This window comes from Paroedura picta, chromosome 10, assembly GCF_049243985.1.
Source record: "Paroedura picta isolate Pp20150507F chromosome 10, Ppicta_v3.0, whole genome shotgun sequence".
NCBI lineage: Eukaryota > Metazoa > Chordata > Lepidosauria > Squamata > Gekkonidae > Paroedura > Paroedura picta.
The window spans coordinates 71584474-71601591 of NC_135378.1; the positions used below are offsets into that span (position 1 = coordinate 71584474).

At 43.8% G+C, this 17118-nt stretch overlaps 1 protein-coding gene across 1 annotated transcript; it reads left to right on the forward strand.

Annotated features, from left to right (window-relative positions):
- Positions 1-2709: 2709 nt before the first annotated feature.
- Positions 2710-17024, forward strand: LOC143819319 (alcohol dehydrogenase 1-like). Its single transcript, XM_077300811.1, has 9 exons — positions 2710-3431; positions 8106-8207; positions 8652-8793; positions 9415-9502; positions 9593-9812; positions 10906-11166; positions 12464-12599; positions 14573-14711; positions 14800-17024. The coding sequence occupies exons 1-9, from the start codon at positions 3414-3416 to the stop codon at positions 14822-14824; spliced, it is 1131 nt and encodes a 376-aa protein (XP_077156926.1). The 5' UTR covers positions 2710-3413; the 3' UTR covers positions 14825-17024.
- Positions 17025-17118: the final 94 nt, after the last annotated feature.

A 17118-nucleotide genomic window follows, 5' to 3' on the forward strand; every position in this document is an offset into this window, starting at 1 on the left:
GTCATAAGCTGGCATCTTTCTTCCAGAAGCTTAAACAAGACACGATGCAGCACAAGCCACCTGGGTCTTGTCCAGTTGGGTTGGATCCAGACTCAACTTTCCAATAGCAGAATAGAATTTCCTTCCTCTTTCCACTGCAGCTAACTAATCTCCGTGAAATGCTGTTCCTGAGTGATAAGGAACCCTGAGGAATGACATGAGGGGGCCTGCAGCAGGAAGAGGGAATTGGTCAAACCTGCCTATTTAATCTGGATCTGTCCCCTTATGTGGTAGTCGTGTGCTATGAGAGCTTTAAAGATGGTGGTAAACCCTTTCCCTTTTTTTCCAGAAATTCTTTTAAAAATTATTTTTCACATAGGACGCCAGTCATACAGCCCCTAGGGAGGCAGAGGTCACTCTGTCACTCAGACTACCCTCCTAAGCCCTTTACACCCTGCCTGTAGACACTGATCAGTGGACAGACCAAAGGGCGTAGGCCTGCTACTTTCACATCCAGTTTATGAGTAAACTTTTCCACTGGTGGAGAAAAATTTATTTATTTGTTTGTTTGTTTGTTTGTTTTATTTAGATTTCTATACCGCCCATTTCTTTGCAGCTCTGGACGGTTTACACTGAACATTATATAACTTACATGGAACATTATACAGACTATAACATCAAACAACTTTCAATAAAACATCAAAAGATTACAAAACCACATTTATAATATTAATAACTATTAACAGTTACTTTGGGAGAGTCCTGGGTGGGCGTCTGGGGGGACCAGCGGGTGTTCTGTCGGTCGGCCTCAAGCAAATGCCTGGTGGAAGAGCTGCCTCTTGCAGGCCCTGCGGAACTGTGGAAGTTCGGGCAGGGCTCTGATCTCCTCAGGGAGCTCGTTCCACCAGGTTTAATACAGAATTTTTTAAAAGTTAATAAAATACAGAATGATTTCATAGAGCCTGTACAGAGTGCAATTCATAATTAGTTGTTAATATTTAGACAATTTAACCATCAACATATATACTACATATTCGGGGGTGGACAAACTGTGGCCCTCCAGATGTCCATGGACTACAATTCCCATGAGTCCCTGCCAGCAAATGCTCCAGTCAATGGACATCTGGAGGGCCACAGTTTACCCACCCCTGTATATTACATCAGTGGTCCCCAACCTTTTTATCACTGGGGATCGGTCAACGCTTGACAATTTTACTGAGTATTTTGCCGAGGGACGTCGCCACTGCCTGAGCCCCTGCTCCACTTGCTTTTCCGCTGGCACCCCTGACTTCCCGCCACCCGCTGGGGGGGCAATGCCAGCAGCATGGCGGCCGCTGGAGAGCACCAAAGATGAGCCGGCGGCAGAGTGGCAGGACAGCCCCTGAGGCAGCAGCCGGGGAGGAGGAGGACAAGGAGGAATTACGGCCCGGTATCGACTGATCGACGGACCGGTACTGGTCCCTGGACCGGGGGTTGGGGACCACTGTATTACATGATCCCAAAGGAATCTCTATTTAAATTGTTTTTTAAACAGGCATCAAAGAACATACTGATATTTCAGATTCTTTTTAGTTCCATTCCCATACACACACTTAAACAGAGCGAGCTGTTTGGGCTTGTCCTGGCTCTTATCTACATGACCGTCTGCCAGAAGACATTCGCGTATAACCCATTAGAGCTCAAGAGTTTTCAGTTTTGAAATCCATTCAGCTTCTTTCTGCAACTGAGTTCTGTCATCCTGCCTGTCAGAGGTGAACAGAACCCTAAACTAGAAGTCTGTGAGGTTGTGCTCTTAAGAAATGTGCCACGAGAAGAGTACCAGCTCTTTAATGAGATTTATTTATATATTTTTATTTTATATTGATATACCACCCTCCTCTGTGGCTCACAGCGCTTTACATGGAACCTTTATGAAACGGTTATATTGTAAATAAACAAATTGAATCACAGAATAATAGAGTTGGAAGGGACCTCATGGGTCATCTAGTCCAACCCCCTGCACTATGCAGGACACTCACAACCCTATTGCTCACCCCCTTGAGCCTTCACAGAATCAGCCTCTCTGTTTAAAAATGTCCAAAGATGGAGAACCCACCACCTCCCGAGGAAGCCTGTTCCACTGAGAAACCGCTCGTACTGTCAGGAACTTCTGAACATTTAGACAGAATTTCTTTAATTATGAAAGGTTGCTGACTCCTGCTTTGGACTTTAATACCTTGCTCCTGCATTATGCTGCACCAAACAGTCACTTAGGTCAGTGGTCCCCAACCTTTTTATCACCGGGGACCACTCAACGCTTGACAATTTTACTGAGGCCCACTGTGGGGGGGGGGGGGGTAGTTTACTCCTTTACTCTCAACCACTGCCCTAACGCTCTCTGATCGCTATGGTAATGTTTAAACATCCCTTCAAAATAAGATACAAACACGCCACAACAATGAACATAAGGAACATTTTATTTTCATGGGAATTTTAACTCATGACAATGACAAATCAATGGGAACCCCGAGCTTGTTTCTCTGCAACGAGATAGTCCCATGTGGGAGTGATGGGAGACAATGACACCCGAAGTGTGTTGTAAAGGGCCGGGGGGGGGGGGATGAAGTAAAGGGCCAGGGGGGGGAGAAGGCGTTCTTTGCGGCCCACCTCCAATTAGTCTACGGACCACATGTGATCCGCAGCCCACAGGTTGGTGATCGCTAACTTAGGTGGCTTGGCTGTAAACTGACCTTTGGGGCCCAGGAATGGTCATAGTTTCCCAGTAAATGTTTCAGAACTTTTTTATTGCATTCGTTCATCACATTTTACATATCTGCTCTGGCAAACTCTGGTGTATCATGTTGCAGAGAAGACAAACAATAGCTGTAAAAAATACTGACGTGGACTTAACAGCTATTCTTCTGGGACTTACTAGGGAAAGTCACTTGTGGTTTACAGGTCTCTGCACACTCACTTGTAAGCACATCAAGAAAATTTGCCCATTGTTTATTTATTAATTATATATTTATATACCACCCTCCCCTGAGGCTCATCTTATGTAAAGATGATGCACTATTCAATTATCTGAACAGGAACGCCTGCATCAGAATAACGTTTTCCCTCTAGTAAATCATAGCTGTGAATAAGGAAGATAATTAATTGGATGAATGATTTAAAAAAAACACTCTTATTCTTCTGTTAACAGTGATAATCTGAGTAACTGTGAGGTGACCTTGGCAGAAATGGGCTTCATCAGACTTGCAAAGGGGCCCTCCCCTTCCACAGCTGGCCTATCATAGTTTATACATCGTGTGTGTGTGAGTGTGTTGTACAGGGTGGGGTGGGGGGAAGAGTGGCTTATGTATCACTGTGCCTGTGTGTTCTTGCTAGAGCCACAGTGAAGGAGAAGAGGCAAATACTTTTGCAGAAGAGTTAAGGGGTGGGAGTCCTGAAACATGGCAACTGCAGGGAAGGTAAGACAGTTCTCGGAACTCACTCTAAACCAATTGCAAAAGCATGTGTTAAAAGTGTTGATGTTCCATGTCGTAGATCGCTCTATGATTAAAGAAGCAACTCTTTAAAACTTTCCATTACCTAAAGAAATGTGCTGAGGGTTTTACTTATGTTGATCATTCCACCCTGCAAAATGAAGCAGTGGAGACTGAGCCCGTTTGGGAGTTCAGAATGTGAGCTGGCTTTAAAACGAGGTTGTCATACATCAGTATTTTGTTGAAGTTGCTGATGTATCCTTTTGGTTAAGTGTGCAAGCTTTAAAATAAGAACTCTCTAGTTCAAATTTTGCCTTACCTACAAACTAGCCAAGTTATACATTTGGTTCTTTGCTCAGTTTCCACCTGTAATAGTGGCGTATGTGACAGGGTTGTTATTGGGACTGCTGAGGTTAATGCATGTGTATTGGACACTCCAGAGCATGATATAAATGCTAAATATTGTTATGCTGTATCTCAAGGGTTTCAGATGCCCTTTAAATTATCTCAAGGAGGACATGTGAGATCTTTTGGCTGCGGGTTAACAGTGCCATCCAGTCACGTGTCTCATGCATTACATAATTTATATGTATTAATTTGCTGTATTCACATGTTGTTAGCTGCCGTGAACCCCCGGGGATGGGCAGCCTAGAAATATGATAAATAAATAAATTACACCTTTGTAAGATCTTGACTTAGAAAGGGTCACCCTGTTTAGGATGGCACTGTAAGTCTGTAACAAGATCAATTCCTGCCCTCTTTAAATTTTAAAAGGCTCTTTACATCACACAGAATGTACTTAAAATGTATGTGAAATTTCTGATGCTAAATAAAATGATTTCCCTTAATGCACCAAGTTATGATGATGTAAGAGTATGGAAGTAAGCCAATCCAACAATGTTCAAAGCAGGGGGGAAATTTTTATCTGTGGACAGTGTTGTAAGAGGAACACTTAACCTGCCTTCCAGTATGAAAGGGAATTTCTAGGGATGAAACATGCGGGCTTGTTTCACATCTGGCCCTTGAAAATTCCTTTTCATATATTGCACCAGAAGCAAGAGGAAACACCACTCCCTTTCCTCTTTCCCTGTTTTGTTTTTACAGGCAAAGCTGATCTCTGTTGTATATATGTTCAACACTGCCACTACTCTGAAAAGCGGGGGAGTGGGAGAAGACAGCTGCCACAGAGACGTCCAGTAGCCCTGCAAACTTGTCTGTTGCAGGATGTGAGATATGGACCTGATTCATATCACTGGTTGGTTGCAAGGGCCTACCAAAGCACAAGGCCTGAGCACGAACCCATTAACACAAGAGGACTTGCAGGAGTGCAGGTTGCTGGAAAGGGAAAATTGTGCTTTTGCCAGAGGCAGTCACCAGGGTCTCCTGTGGACAGTCTGCCTTTATGGTGCCCAAGGGAAAGGAGTTCACAGCTGTCCCTTCAGTCCCTGCCTGCATATTTGGGTACATGAGAGAATGGTCCTGGAAGAAGTGGTGAATAGGGTGCTGAGGCTCTCATGCCCTGTTTTAAGACTCTTCATGACCGCTCAGGCTTGAACGAGGATGAGAGAGCTGTGCTTGACTCCCTCCCTGAAAATGCAAGAAGTCACCAGAGCTGTGGGACAATTTCTGGTTTCTGGATAAGTGGGAGCTGAGCATAGTTCTGTACTCCTTCTGGTGGGACCTCAAGGGACATGAAGGAGTTGCCAATCATGTTCTGCTGCATCCTCTAAGAGAAGAGGGAGTCTGTAGCATGTGTGTGCGCATGACTGAGCATGTGTGTGCCGTTCAGTATTATAGGAGGCTATTTGGCCCAGGGACTGTCAGGACATGCAGCCTTCTCTGTTAATGGCATCAACAAGGTTGGCTTGCATAACTTGAGGTAAGGCTAAAGTCTTTATCAAATGGGGCCCTGGTGAATGATTCTGCAAAATAAACTATCAGCAAAAAAGAGCTCCAATTAATCATGAGTTGTCCTGGAGCCTCTCTTGGATGATAAGAAAATGCTCTCTGAGCAGAAAACCTGAACAGGGAGTTTTGGCAGGAATCGATCAAAACACACCACTGCTTCTGCAAACAAGTTTCTATGCTCTGCAATCAACTTATGAGCTGAAATAATATCCAGTGTCAGATATCTTTTAAAAATTATGTTTTTGCATAAGGGAGGCAGCAATTTCTGACAGTTCCACAGAAATGACTGATACCCCCCCTTCTGAAAAGTTAAGTGCCCTTAGGTCTTCAGAATTGTGTGGCTGGATACAGGCTAGTATTGATACACAGATAAGTTTCAAACTGATATCTGTAAACCGCGTTTTGCGGTATAAATAAAAGGCTAAGGGGTGTAGGGGTGGGCTCAGTCCAGGGGCAAGGGGATAAGCAGCAGCGAGGTGAACGAAAACCAATGTCACCTAATGGGATAAAGAAGAAATGAAAAATGGCAATATTAGCTCATCCTTAACTGCTTATTAAATTCAGGACCAACATAAATATAGCATTTCTTCCTTTCACACCATGTGATCGAATACACTCCCTGAACAGATCTGCATAGTCACCAAATGGGCATTCATTCAGTTGCCAGAATAAAATATTTATAGTCATCAAGGCTTTTAATATCTAACTGTTTAATTATATTTAAAACATTTGTTTCCTCCCACTTTCTAGCCAACTCAGAGCACCCAAGGTGGCGAATGCCTTTAAAATGCAAATATTAAAACAGTTAAAATTAAACATATAAACATGTACAAACACACATACATGGAAGAGGGCTTTTTTTGGAGTCATCAATGGTAGTACTCCTGATTTATCAGTCACCTTGACGTTTATATTGGTTTTATTATTGTTTTTATGTTTACCTTTACTTAGTTTTAAAATGTTGGTTTGTGAGCCCTTGGGCGCATCTTTTTAAAATATGAAAACTTGGGATAGAATTTTTTAAATAAAAAAGCTCTCGTTGGTCCTTTTCCACAAATGCCTCTGCTTAATCAATTTTTGGCACTCCTAGCTATGCTAGACCTTCCATATCGCTCCAATCACATGTCTTTTTCCACTTCCTCTGGCGGTTTCCAGCCTCCCTGGAATCCAGATGTTTCATTCTGATTAGCTTATACAAGTAAAACCGTAGACGCCAGGGTGGGAGGCAGGGAGCTTGATGCCACACTCAGATGAATACAGACTGAGAAGAATGCAGTTTCAACATGTTTTTTAAATCCCTTAAGTAAGAAAATAACATTGCGTTGGCCTCAGTGAACCCTATGGGGAAGGGGATCACCTCCTATTTTCTTTTCCTCTTCTTGGGCCTTTTGAGGTTAGAAAAAAATGATAACTAAGGGGAAGCACAACAGAGGTGTAAAAAATGGAGGAAGTGGATAGAGAAACTTTCCCCCCAAAATACACATCAATGTGGAGGCCCCAGTGAAGATGATGGACAATGAATTCAGGAAGAACTAAAAGTGGTACTTCATTATACAACCCACATACAGCCTTGGAATGTTTTTGGGGGACTAGGTCCAATGGATTTAAAAGAGAGGTGATCTAATTCATGGAGGACAGGTTCATGGTAGCTTCATGTTCAGAGACTATATACTTCTGAAGGTCAATTGCTAGGGAAACCTTTCTCAGCTCTTTTACCATTGAGAAACCCCTGAAACATTCTTCAGGCTTTGAGAACCCCCAGAAGTGGCATGATCATGCAAAATGTGGTTGGGAAGCAGAGCTGTGTACACACCCACCCAGGGCCCCTCCCCTTCCCACCCCCTCCAGACCCATCATTGGCCATTATGGGAGGTGGGTCAATATGACTTTATATGGTCATGTCATCCAATATATGTTTAACATTTTTTAAAAAAATGTATAAAAATTGATTAACTCACATGCATTCGAGAAACCCCAGGGCCGTCATGAAACCCTGGTGGAGAAAGCCTGTGCTAGGGGGTAATACCAGGGAATTTTTGGCCTCTGTGCCACTGATGAAGGCCTTCCACTTCTGGCAGCAAAATGCTGGACTAGATTGGTCTGGTCCAGCTGTGTATTCTTATATTTGGGGATTCTTACTAAATTGCTGTGTGCCAGTGGAGCCCCAAATACATGTTTATTTCTTGTTTACTTATATACCTCATTTTATCATCTGATGGAACACTATACCAGATTGTACTGGGTCAAGCAAAGAAACTGACTTAAAATATATTTTAAAGGGCCCCTTTTCAGGAATAATAAAATCTTCATTAAAATCTTCATTCATTTTTAAATGCATTTTTTGATTTTCTCCCTTTGTATTTTCCTCTGCAAAGTTTCTAAATGCAAATTAGGTATTTTTACTGTTCCTTTTCCCAATCCTGAACTGTAAAAGAGTCACATGAAGTTATAATTGAATTTTTCCTAGTTCCATTTCTGCACACATTGGAGAATGCACTTTTAATGTACTTTAGAAATATGTTTTCCTGTTTCACACATTTCGTGTGTGCGGAAATGGGCTCTACTATGTTGATAGATGGTCCTTTTCCAGAAATACTAATATGCTTACTTTTGGTTTTCTCATTTCTTGGCACTTGTTTTTCACTTTCAGCCTTCTTCGGGTGCTTGAAGATATGGCTTTCTTATAAACTGTTATGAAAGGCATCATGAAATTTCTTCTGTAACTTGTTCTGGTGATATACATTTTCACAGGTCATTAAATGCAGAGCTGCAGTCATCTGGGAAGCAGGCCAAATACCTTCTATTGAAGAGGTTGAGGTGGCACCACCAAGAACCCATGAAATTCGAGTGAAGGTAAACATTCTTACTCAAAGGGGATGGGAACCCTCACCAAAAGACCGACTCAGCGTTTGATTATATCTTCTTACTTTATTTCAATTGGATCCTTTTCCCCTCTTGCTATGCAAATTTAACGCATGAGCTTATATATGTCTGAGATGGAACCTGCTGTGGTGATCCTGGTGGCCACCCCATCCTACAAATACACATTCCTTTTCCCCAGACTATCAGTGGAAAGAGCTTCTGCTTGCATGATTTTTCTCCCCTTCCATTGGGGAAATCATGTGACTAGGTGTTCCGCCATGTCATTGGTTGCTTTTCTAGAGGTTCTGGATTCACATGATTTCTATATCTGTGTGGTAGAGAGTCACACCATTCCTGGTTCATTTTTTCAAGACTGGCTGCTTGTAAATGAAGCAGTACAAATCCCGAAGTCCTATTGCACTTATCTCCACGTAGATAGTGGCCACCGGGATCTGCCGGACAGATGACCATGTAGCAGTGGGTCTTTTTGGTGAAGTCAAGTACCCAGTGATTGCAGGCCATGAAGCAGCTGGTATTGTTGAAAGCGTTGGTCCAGAAGTCTCATGTGTAAAGCCAGGTAAGGGTGATATTCTGAGAGAAGCAAAAGAAACAGAATCTGCAACACTTCTGTTTATTTCTTTGTTTGTTAACCGGTTAATATTCTGCCCCTCATGGACTTGCTGTCTCAGGGCAGTGAACAACATCTGAATAATCCTAATCTAATGGCCACATGTGATCGTCTTTCTGTATGTCATCTCTCTCTCACTCTCTCATCAGAGCTGCCGAACCTCATGTGAGGAGACAGAGAGAAGACAATAGAGATACCTTTCCCCTTACCTGGGATGTACGGGGGCATAACAGTGGTAGGGAAAGACAACTGTAGAGGTGCAGAGCTACTCTAGTAATTTTTAAAGGCTACTGTTTTTTATTCTTCTTACGACTGCTTTCTGCTGTTTAGCAATGGAATTGTTCTGGACCATTTATCTTTCATCTCTGTCATCTCCTACTTAAGTCCACATAACTTGGCATAAAATTCTGATTCGTGCTGTGTGTGCATGCAGACCTACCAGTCTAAATCCACTGAAATCAACTGACTCAGCAGGGAACCACAGAATTTATTGTTCTGTTTAAATTGACATTCTTATATGCCTCATTCAGGCACATTTTAACCAAAAAAATGATTCTTTTCCCCTGCAAGGTGACAAAGTCATTCCTTTATGTGTCCCCCAGTGTGGCGAATGTGCCTCCTGTCAGAATCCTAAAACAAACTGCTGCCTCAAAGGCCAGTAAGTCTGTTTGAATTCATTTGGGATGGGCTTTTAAGATGTGTCAGTTAATTCTCATGATACAAACCCTGTCTGGCTCTCTTCACACAGCATTTGTCAACCTCAGAATCTGATGCCAGACAAAACAACGCGATTTACCTGCAAAGGGAAGCAAGTTCACCACTTCCTGTGGATAAGCACTTTCTCTGAATACACCGTCATGCCGGAGGCTTCCATCGTGAAGATCGACAATGCTGCTCCTCTGGAGAAAGTCTGCCTGTTTGGCTGCGGCTTCTCTACAGGTTATGGTGCTGCCCTCAACTCGGCCAAGGTGAGGGCCCACAAATGTGTGTGCTGCCCAGGAGTCTCAAAGCGGCTTACAATCACCTTCCTTTTCCTCCCCTCACAACAGACACCCTGTGGGGTGGGTGAGGCTGCGAGAGCCCTGATATTACTGTTTGGTCAGAACAGCTCTATCAATGCTGTGCAGAGTCCAAGGTCACCCAGCTGGCTGTATGTGGGGGAGCAGGGAATCAAACCCGGCTTGCCATAATAGAAGCTGCCGCTCTTAACCACTACACCAAACTGACTTAGATACAGCTTCCTAGCAGTTCCTCTCAAAGGAATCCTGAACATGTTGCCATGTTTACATGCCCTGGGAAATTGGTCCCTACCCCAAATCTCCAGGAGTTTCCCAATCTAGACCTGGCTACCCTGCCCCCATGCCCGACCAGTGGCCAGAGGAATCTGACAACCCTGGAGGCACCTTACTCAGGGAACTCATTCTGCACAGTTTGCTTGGCTGCACTTTAGACTTTTAGCTATGCACTTTTTTATTTTTCCTCGTGCCCATTTGTGTGTATTCCATATGACAATTAATTTCTAATTTATATTTGCTGGTTTTGATCTCTGTTTTTAAAAATCTTAGCTGCCTTTAAAAGGATCTCTGCTGTTTGGGGGGAACTTAAATAACTTCATCGATTTCTCATGCATTTGCATTATGCTGAAGTTTCTAGTAAAGCAGGACAAGAATTTTGGCTAGGAGACATTCTAAAAAAATCATAGAATCATAGAATCATAGAGTTGGAAGGGGCCATACAGGCCATCTAGTCCAACCCCCTGCTCAACGCAGGATTAGCCCTAAGCATCCTAAAGCAGCCAAGAGAAGTGTGTATCCAACCTTTGCTTGAAGACTGCCAGTGAGGGGGAGCTCACCACCTCCTTAGGCAGCCTATTCCACTGCTGAACTACTCTGACTGTGAAATTTTTTTCCCTAATATCTAGCCGATATCGTTGTACTTGTAATTTAAACCCATTACTGCGTGTCCTCTCCTCTGCAGCCAAATAAGATGTTCCAAATAAGAGATTGATAAGATATCCTGCAAATTCGAAACCCAAATGCTCTTGTTGCTCTTGTTGGTCAGGTGGAACCTGGTTCGACCTGTGCCATCTTCGGCTTGGGAGGCGTTGGTCTGTCCGTTGTCATGGGCTGCAAAACAGCCGGCGCCTCCAGGATTATTGGGATCGACATCAACAAAGAAAAATTCGCTAAAGCGAAAGAGTTAGGAGCCACCGAATGCATCTCTCCTAACGATTTCGACAAACCCATTGAGAAGGTGCTTGTGGAGATGACCGGTCTTGGTGTGGACTATGCCTTTGAGGTGATTGGCCGTATGGACACAGTGGTGAGTGACTCCTCTTTTATGTAATTTCTTATACTGATCAGATGCTGGCTCTGCACTATAAAATATTACTTGGGATTACGAAAAAGAGGGTACATCACTTTTATACCCTCTTCCAGTGCTTCTGGGTAGTATCTGAAATGTTGGCATTCTCCCCCCTCCTGTGACTTGGAGATGTATAAGATTGTCATGAGCCTATTGCCTGATCAAGTGCTGCTTCCCTATTGTGGGGTAGTTCTTCCACAGCTCAAATGTATTAATTTGCAGCACCCAGTCCGGCAGGAAATGGTCAGTGGAATTAGTCGGCACGTGCATCTAAAAGCAAAGGAACAAGGCATGCTCTCGATTAACCATCAGGAATGCCAGCCAGATGCCATGCCTCCACTAGTTACTTGGACTTTTTAGGTTAGGTTAAGGAGAAAGCAGGGGCTGACTCACCTCTCTCCCCACACAAAGCAGGGGTGCATGCTTTGGAGACAACAGGATCTCTGTAAGGTGCTACTAATTTCTTCAGTTCCCAATTGCTTGTTCTCCCTCACACCATAAAAGCCTGCTGCCCCTTAAAAATGTTCCATCCTGTAATTCAGAGACAAACTCATCGCATGCCTTCTAGTCTTATAGTATAATCACGTCAAGTGCATTCTTTTAGGGACCATCATGTCAGCTATAGCAGGGGTAGTCAACCTGTGGTCCTCCAGATGTCCATGGACTACAATTCCCATGAGCCCCTACCAGCAAATGCTGGCAGGGGCTCATGGGAATTGTAGTCCATGGACATTTGGAGGACCACAGGTTGACTACCCCTGAGCTATAGTTCAAGGATAGTTTTCCTTTAAAAGTAGAATACCTAGCACCCATCTGTGTATGCGTTCTACACTGCCTGCCCTCCTTTCTTCATTGGTTCCACAAACTTTTTCTCCCATGTCGTGATGGTAACTATAGCTTCCTCTGCTTTCTTAAAGCTATTCCTGTTCGACCCTGCTTTCCTTAGTTAACTTCTTCTGTGCTTGTTTTCAAGTGTTTTGGTTTGTGTGTTTTTATCTCTTAAATAAAAACAGCTTTCCAGTTACGCTTGACCAATCCAGTTGGAGTTTCTTAAGAGAATATTCTCCATAAACGCTGGTGGAGATCCTGTTGTAACTCATCTCACATTGCTAAACTCCCAATTTGAGTAACAGCAGGGACAGCAGTAAGGGATGCAAGGACAGGGAATTAATCAATCTTGGACCATGCCAAAACTGTGGTGAAAGTTTGTGTGGAGGGCTTCATCATTAAGTTTACACTGTTGTGTCTCCAACAGGTAGCTGCCCTTGTTTCTTCCCGCCTGGGTTCCGGAACCTGCGTGCTAGTAGGAGCGCCTCCTTCAGGATCACAGCTCACGTTTGATCCCAGACTGATCCTCACAGGAAGGAAACTGATAGGATGCTTTATTGGAGGTGGGTCAACTTTCACATTACCATTCTAAACTGGATGTTACCTATTGTTGGTTCTGAGTAAAGCGATACAGGGACAGGGATTTCATAGGGCAAACTTTCTCCCATTAGTAAGCCATCTCTGAAGTGCTATAGTGATTTCAAACTGTACCATTTCCCCCCACACCCTCGCTGTCTTTTCTTGCAATGTGATCTTCCTCGCCCTTCCCCTCATGAATGCTCTTAAGTTGAGCGCTATAGTGCTAAAGCAATATAGTCTTTCAAAGGAGTCAAGGCATCTCAGTGGTGCTGCTGTAACACTGAATATTGGTTTAGCGTTGTAGTGATCCAAAAAGGGCAGGGGGGAAGCAGCATTGTAGGAAGCGCTACAGGCATTTTAAACAGCACACTACAGTGATTCAGAAGCTCAACTAGTAGGTGAAAATGAAATAAAGCCATTTCTCTTGAAAAATGGTTGAGCCCCATTTTGCAAACAGGATGCGTGCAGATGAGGCTGGGAGTTCGATCCCAGTAGCCGGCTCAAGGTCGACTCAGCCTTCCATCCTTCCGAGGTCGGTAAAACCCAGCTTGCTGGGGGGTAAATGGTAATGACTGGGGAAGGCACTGGCAAACCACCCCGTATTGAGTCTGCCATGAAAACACTAGAGGGCGTCACCCCAAGGGTCAGACATGACTCGGTGCTTGCACAGGTGATACCTTTACCTTTACTTAAAATCCATAAGCAGATTGTTAATACAGCAATTATGACATACACAAAAATTAGCAGTCTGCAAGCATGCTGGGAAATGCTGGTGCACTTGCCTAACTCTTTCTCCTGACTGCTTCTATCCAGCTTCCCTGAGCTCTGTGGCGGGCTCTGGAAGCCCTGGCTTATCTGGCCTGGGGACATCTCAGGCATGGAAACCCTGTCACTGTCAACACACACACCAGCAAACTGGCCACTGTCCCCCACTTCCATGTGGCTCTCCTCTCTCCTGTGCCCTCAATGACAGCCTGGCTGCCCGCTGGAGGTAATTGTGGGGGAGAGGACATCAGCGCTGGACACCAGCATTAACAGAATGCTTCTAAATCATTTCCAGGCAGAATTCAGCTTCTTTCTGTAAAGACCAGAACTGATGGCTAAGCTCATTAGCAGAGGCCCTCTTCTGTGTGTTCCTGCCTTGTCTCTGGAATAAGTTCCTTGCATCTATTTAGCAGGCTCCTATTGTTTTGAGTTTTAGATGAAGATGCTTTTATTTTCCCAAGCCTTTGATTTGTGTTACTTTGTCCTGCTGTTCTCATTGGTACTAATGGCCTAAAAATGTCAATTTGCTTCTTGATATTGTTAACTTTTTAAAATATTGCTTATATTTTAATATTCATTCAATAGCTTGCATCGAGTGATTCACAAACTGAGACATAAATGGACTTAGCATAGTTCTACTTGTACAGTATCTTGTCCAACACTTAGTGCTTTCTTCCCTGTACATTATAATGAGGGATGCCAACCTCCAGGTGGGGCCTGGGGATCCAATGGAAGTACAGTTCATCTCTAGACTACACAAATCACCTCCCCTGGAGAAAATGGATTCTATAGCACTATACTCTGCTGAAGTCCCTGTTCTCCCTTGGTTTCATCCCCAAATCTCCAGGGGTTTTCCAACCTGGACATGGCAGCCTTAGTCCCCATCCCCTTCTGGTGGCCAGGGAGAACCTGGAAACCTTCATTATAATGCCAAGACATTGGTTGCAGGAAATATTGAGCAAAAGGAAATGCATGTGGGGGGGTAATAAGTCTTAGAACAAGCAGCTACAGTCTCTTTCTTGCATTTTCACTTGTGCAAGAGCTAGCTCAAGTGGAAATTTTACATTGGATCCAACCTATTGTTTTTGCTATAAGGTGGTCTTTCCCAACAATGTCCTTTCTCAAATAATCCAAACCCTAAACCCAAACAAGTGGACTGAGATACTGCTCTTTTGTTTTGTTTCTTACCCAGATTGGAAGTTAAAAGATGCTCTCCCCAAACTGGTTTCGGATTACATGAACAAACGATGCAATCCAGATGCATTGATTAGTCACATGTTGCCCTTTGAGAAAATTGCTGAAGGCTTTGAGTTGCTGCGTGCAGGTAAAAGGTAAAGAACCCATGTTTCACTGCTAATTACTGGGCTTTGTTAAGGATTTGTTAAGGAAATGTGTTCATCTTTCTCTTTTCTCTTTCAGCATTCGCAGTGTCTTGTTGTTTTAAAGTCCCAACAGCAACCAGTCTTTGGGGCATCAGTTCAAGACAGTGTCTCCTTCTGTGGATCCTTCACGGACCTGACTAAATGCAACCGCCACTGATGCTTACAAAATATATTAACATTGAAGCTGTTAGCATTTACAGCCAGAAAGAGATCAAGATTCAAGTCCAGAAGTACCTTAGAGGCCAACAAGACTTGGGAGGTATAAACCCAATGCTCCCTTTGTCAGAAAGAGGGAATTCCTGTGCCAGCTGTACCTGTGAGGACTGTGGAATAAACTGCATGGTGGGCCTGTGCCACAATCATTCATACTAGGAGCTACCAACCACCTCAATGATGCCTGATGAAATGTTGCCTGACGGGACAATAAAAGGGTGACGAACCCCTTAACTCAATTGTCAGTTCCCCCACAATCACACCCATCAGCGCTTGTTCCCCTGGACAGACTCTGGGACCAAAAATAAGCACCGTAAAGAGAAAAACACCCCACATCTGCTATACCACTCTTTCAGCTACAATCCACACTTGAAAACATAGACCATTTCCACATGGAGGGGTAAAATGTGAGTGGCTTCCTGTGTTTACAGCCCTTCTCACAGGGAGATGCCTCCCCCATTTTCCCTCCGCCCCATCGTGGCTTTTTGCCTCCTGATGAGGCTGCAAGGGAAAACAAGCCGAACTTCGTCCTCCGCTCCTTGGCTTGTCAATTACAGCAAGCCACCAATCACAGCACAGCAGTTATCTGGTGGACTGAAACTTTCTTCCCCCAGCCCCAAAATTAATTTTTTTAAGGCACTTCCATGTTCCTATGTGGTAACGGCACAACACAGATGCATTTTTAATAAAAATCAACACTGCCGCATTGCTATGCAGAAACGCCAGAGCAATACAGCATCCCCCACCCCCTTTTGGGGGGATTCCTATTCTTTTGGAATTTATATCTGCCTGTGTGTATTTCTGAGATGCTTAACATAGTCCCTGGAGCCCAAAAAGACATCTTGTATAAATGGTTGGCTTAAAAACAAAGCACTCAAACCCCTGTATGACCAAGAGAAGATTGCCCTATCACCTGCCCCCCCACCTTTCCCAGCTCATTTTCTACCTCCAGAACACAGAAACGGAGCTGTTTTTGCCTGCCTGAGTTGTGAGAAGACTGGACATGGTCCCTGGAGCCCAATATGACATCTTGTGTTAATGGTTGCCTTAAAAACAAGGTGCTCAGACCCCTGTATGATCGTGAGAAGGATGCTGGGTCACCCCCCCCCCCTTTCCCAGCTCATTCTCCACCTCCAGAGAACAGAAAAGGGGCTGTATTTTGCCTGCCTGATCCCAAAAAGACCATGGACACTTTAAAGAAGATTTTATTTTACCTTTGAGAATGTAGGTTTGTGATCGCGATGCAACGTAGACCGCACCATTAAAAAAATTACTTGGAGTAAGAAATGGAGAGGGGAGGGTCAGTGCAAGGGCAGGACAAAGCTGGCAAGACTATCACATGTTTTCCCCTCCATACTGACTTCTCACTGGTTGCTCCCTGGTTGCTCACTGATGGGACATGCGATTTAGGGATGTTAATACAGTTTTGGTTATTCCCGAAATTGCAAGTTAAAATGCCTAAAACTCGATCCAGCTACTGGACAGCCTCGGGATGCAAGTGATGTCTTATGGAGGGGGCTCTAAAACCAGTCAACATTTGAAGGGTGTCCAAGAACAGATTCCTCGTGTGGAAATGGTCATAGTTCTGCTACTGCCATATCTATTTTTCCCTAGAAGTCAATAACATAAATCACCTGGCCTTTCACCTTGTGGCACCTGATAGCCACCCGGTGGAGCGCTATGAAATATCTTCTTCATGTAACATCTTCTATTCCTTCCTCCTCCTTAGCCTTCCTTCATAGCCTTCTGTTAAAAGATTCTCTCCCGTTGGTCGTTGACAGTTTAACTGTGTAGATGGATTCTGCTTACATTGTGACTCCTTGTTTCTGATAGGAGTATGTCTTTGTTGGCAATTGTTTGAAATGTTTGAAGGCAGTTCAGCTATGCCCATTTATAACTCACACTTAACTGGCCAAAACAATACGGTATGCACGTAAAATACAAAACACAAGTCTTATTTTCAGCATCGTCTAGTGACTCAACAGGGCTGAAATGCATAGGGATTTCTTTGGTTATTTAACTGAGTAATAAAATATATATATTGCCTGATTTTGCACCATCAGCCTTGGCCCTATTTTTTATCTCCTGTGACAAGGGTGGCTCTTTTTTTTCTCGTTACTCATCAAAGCAAGCCAGTATTATA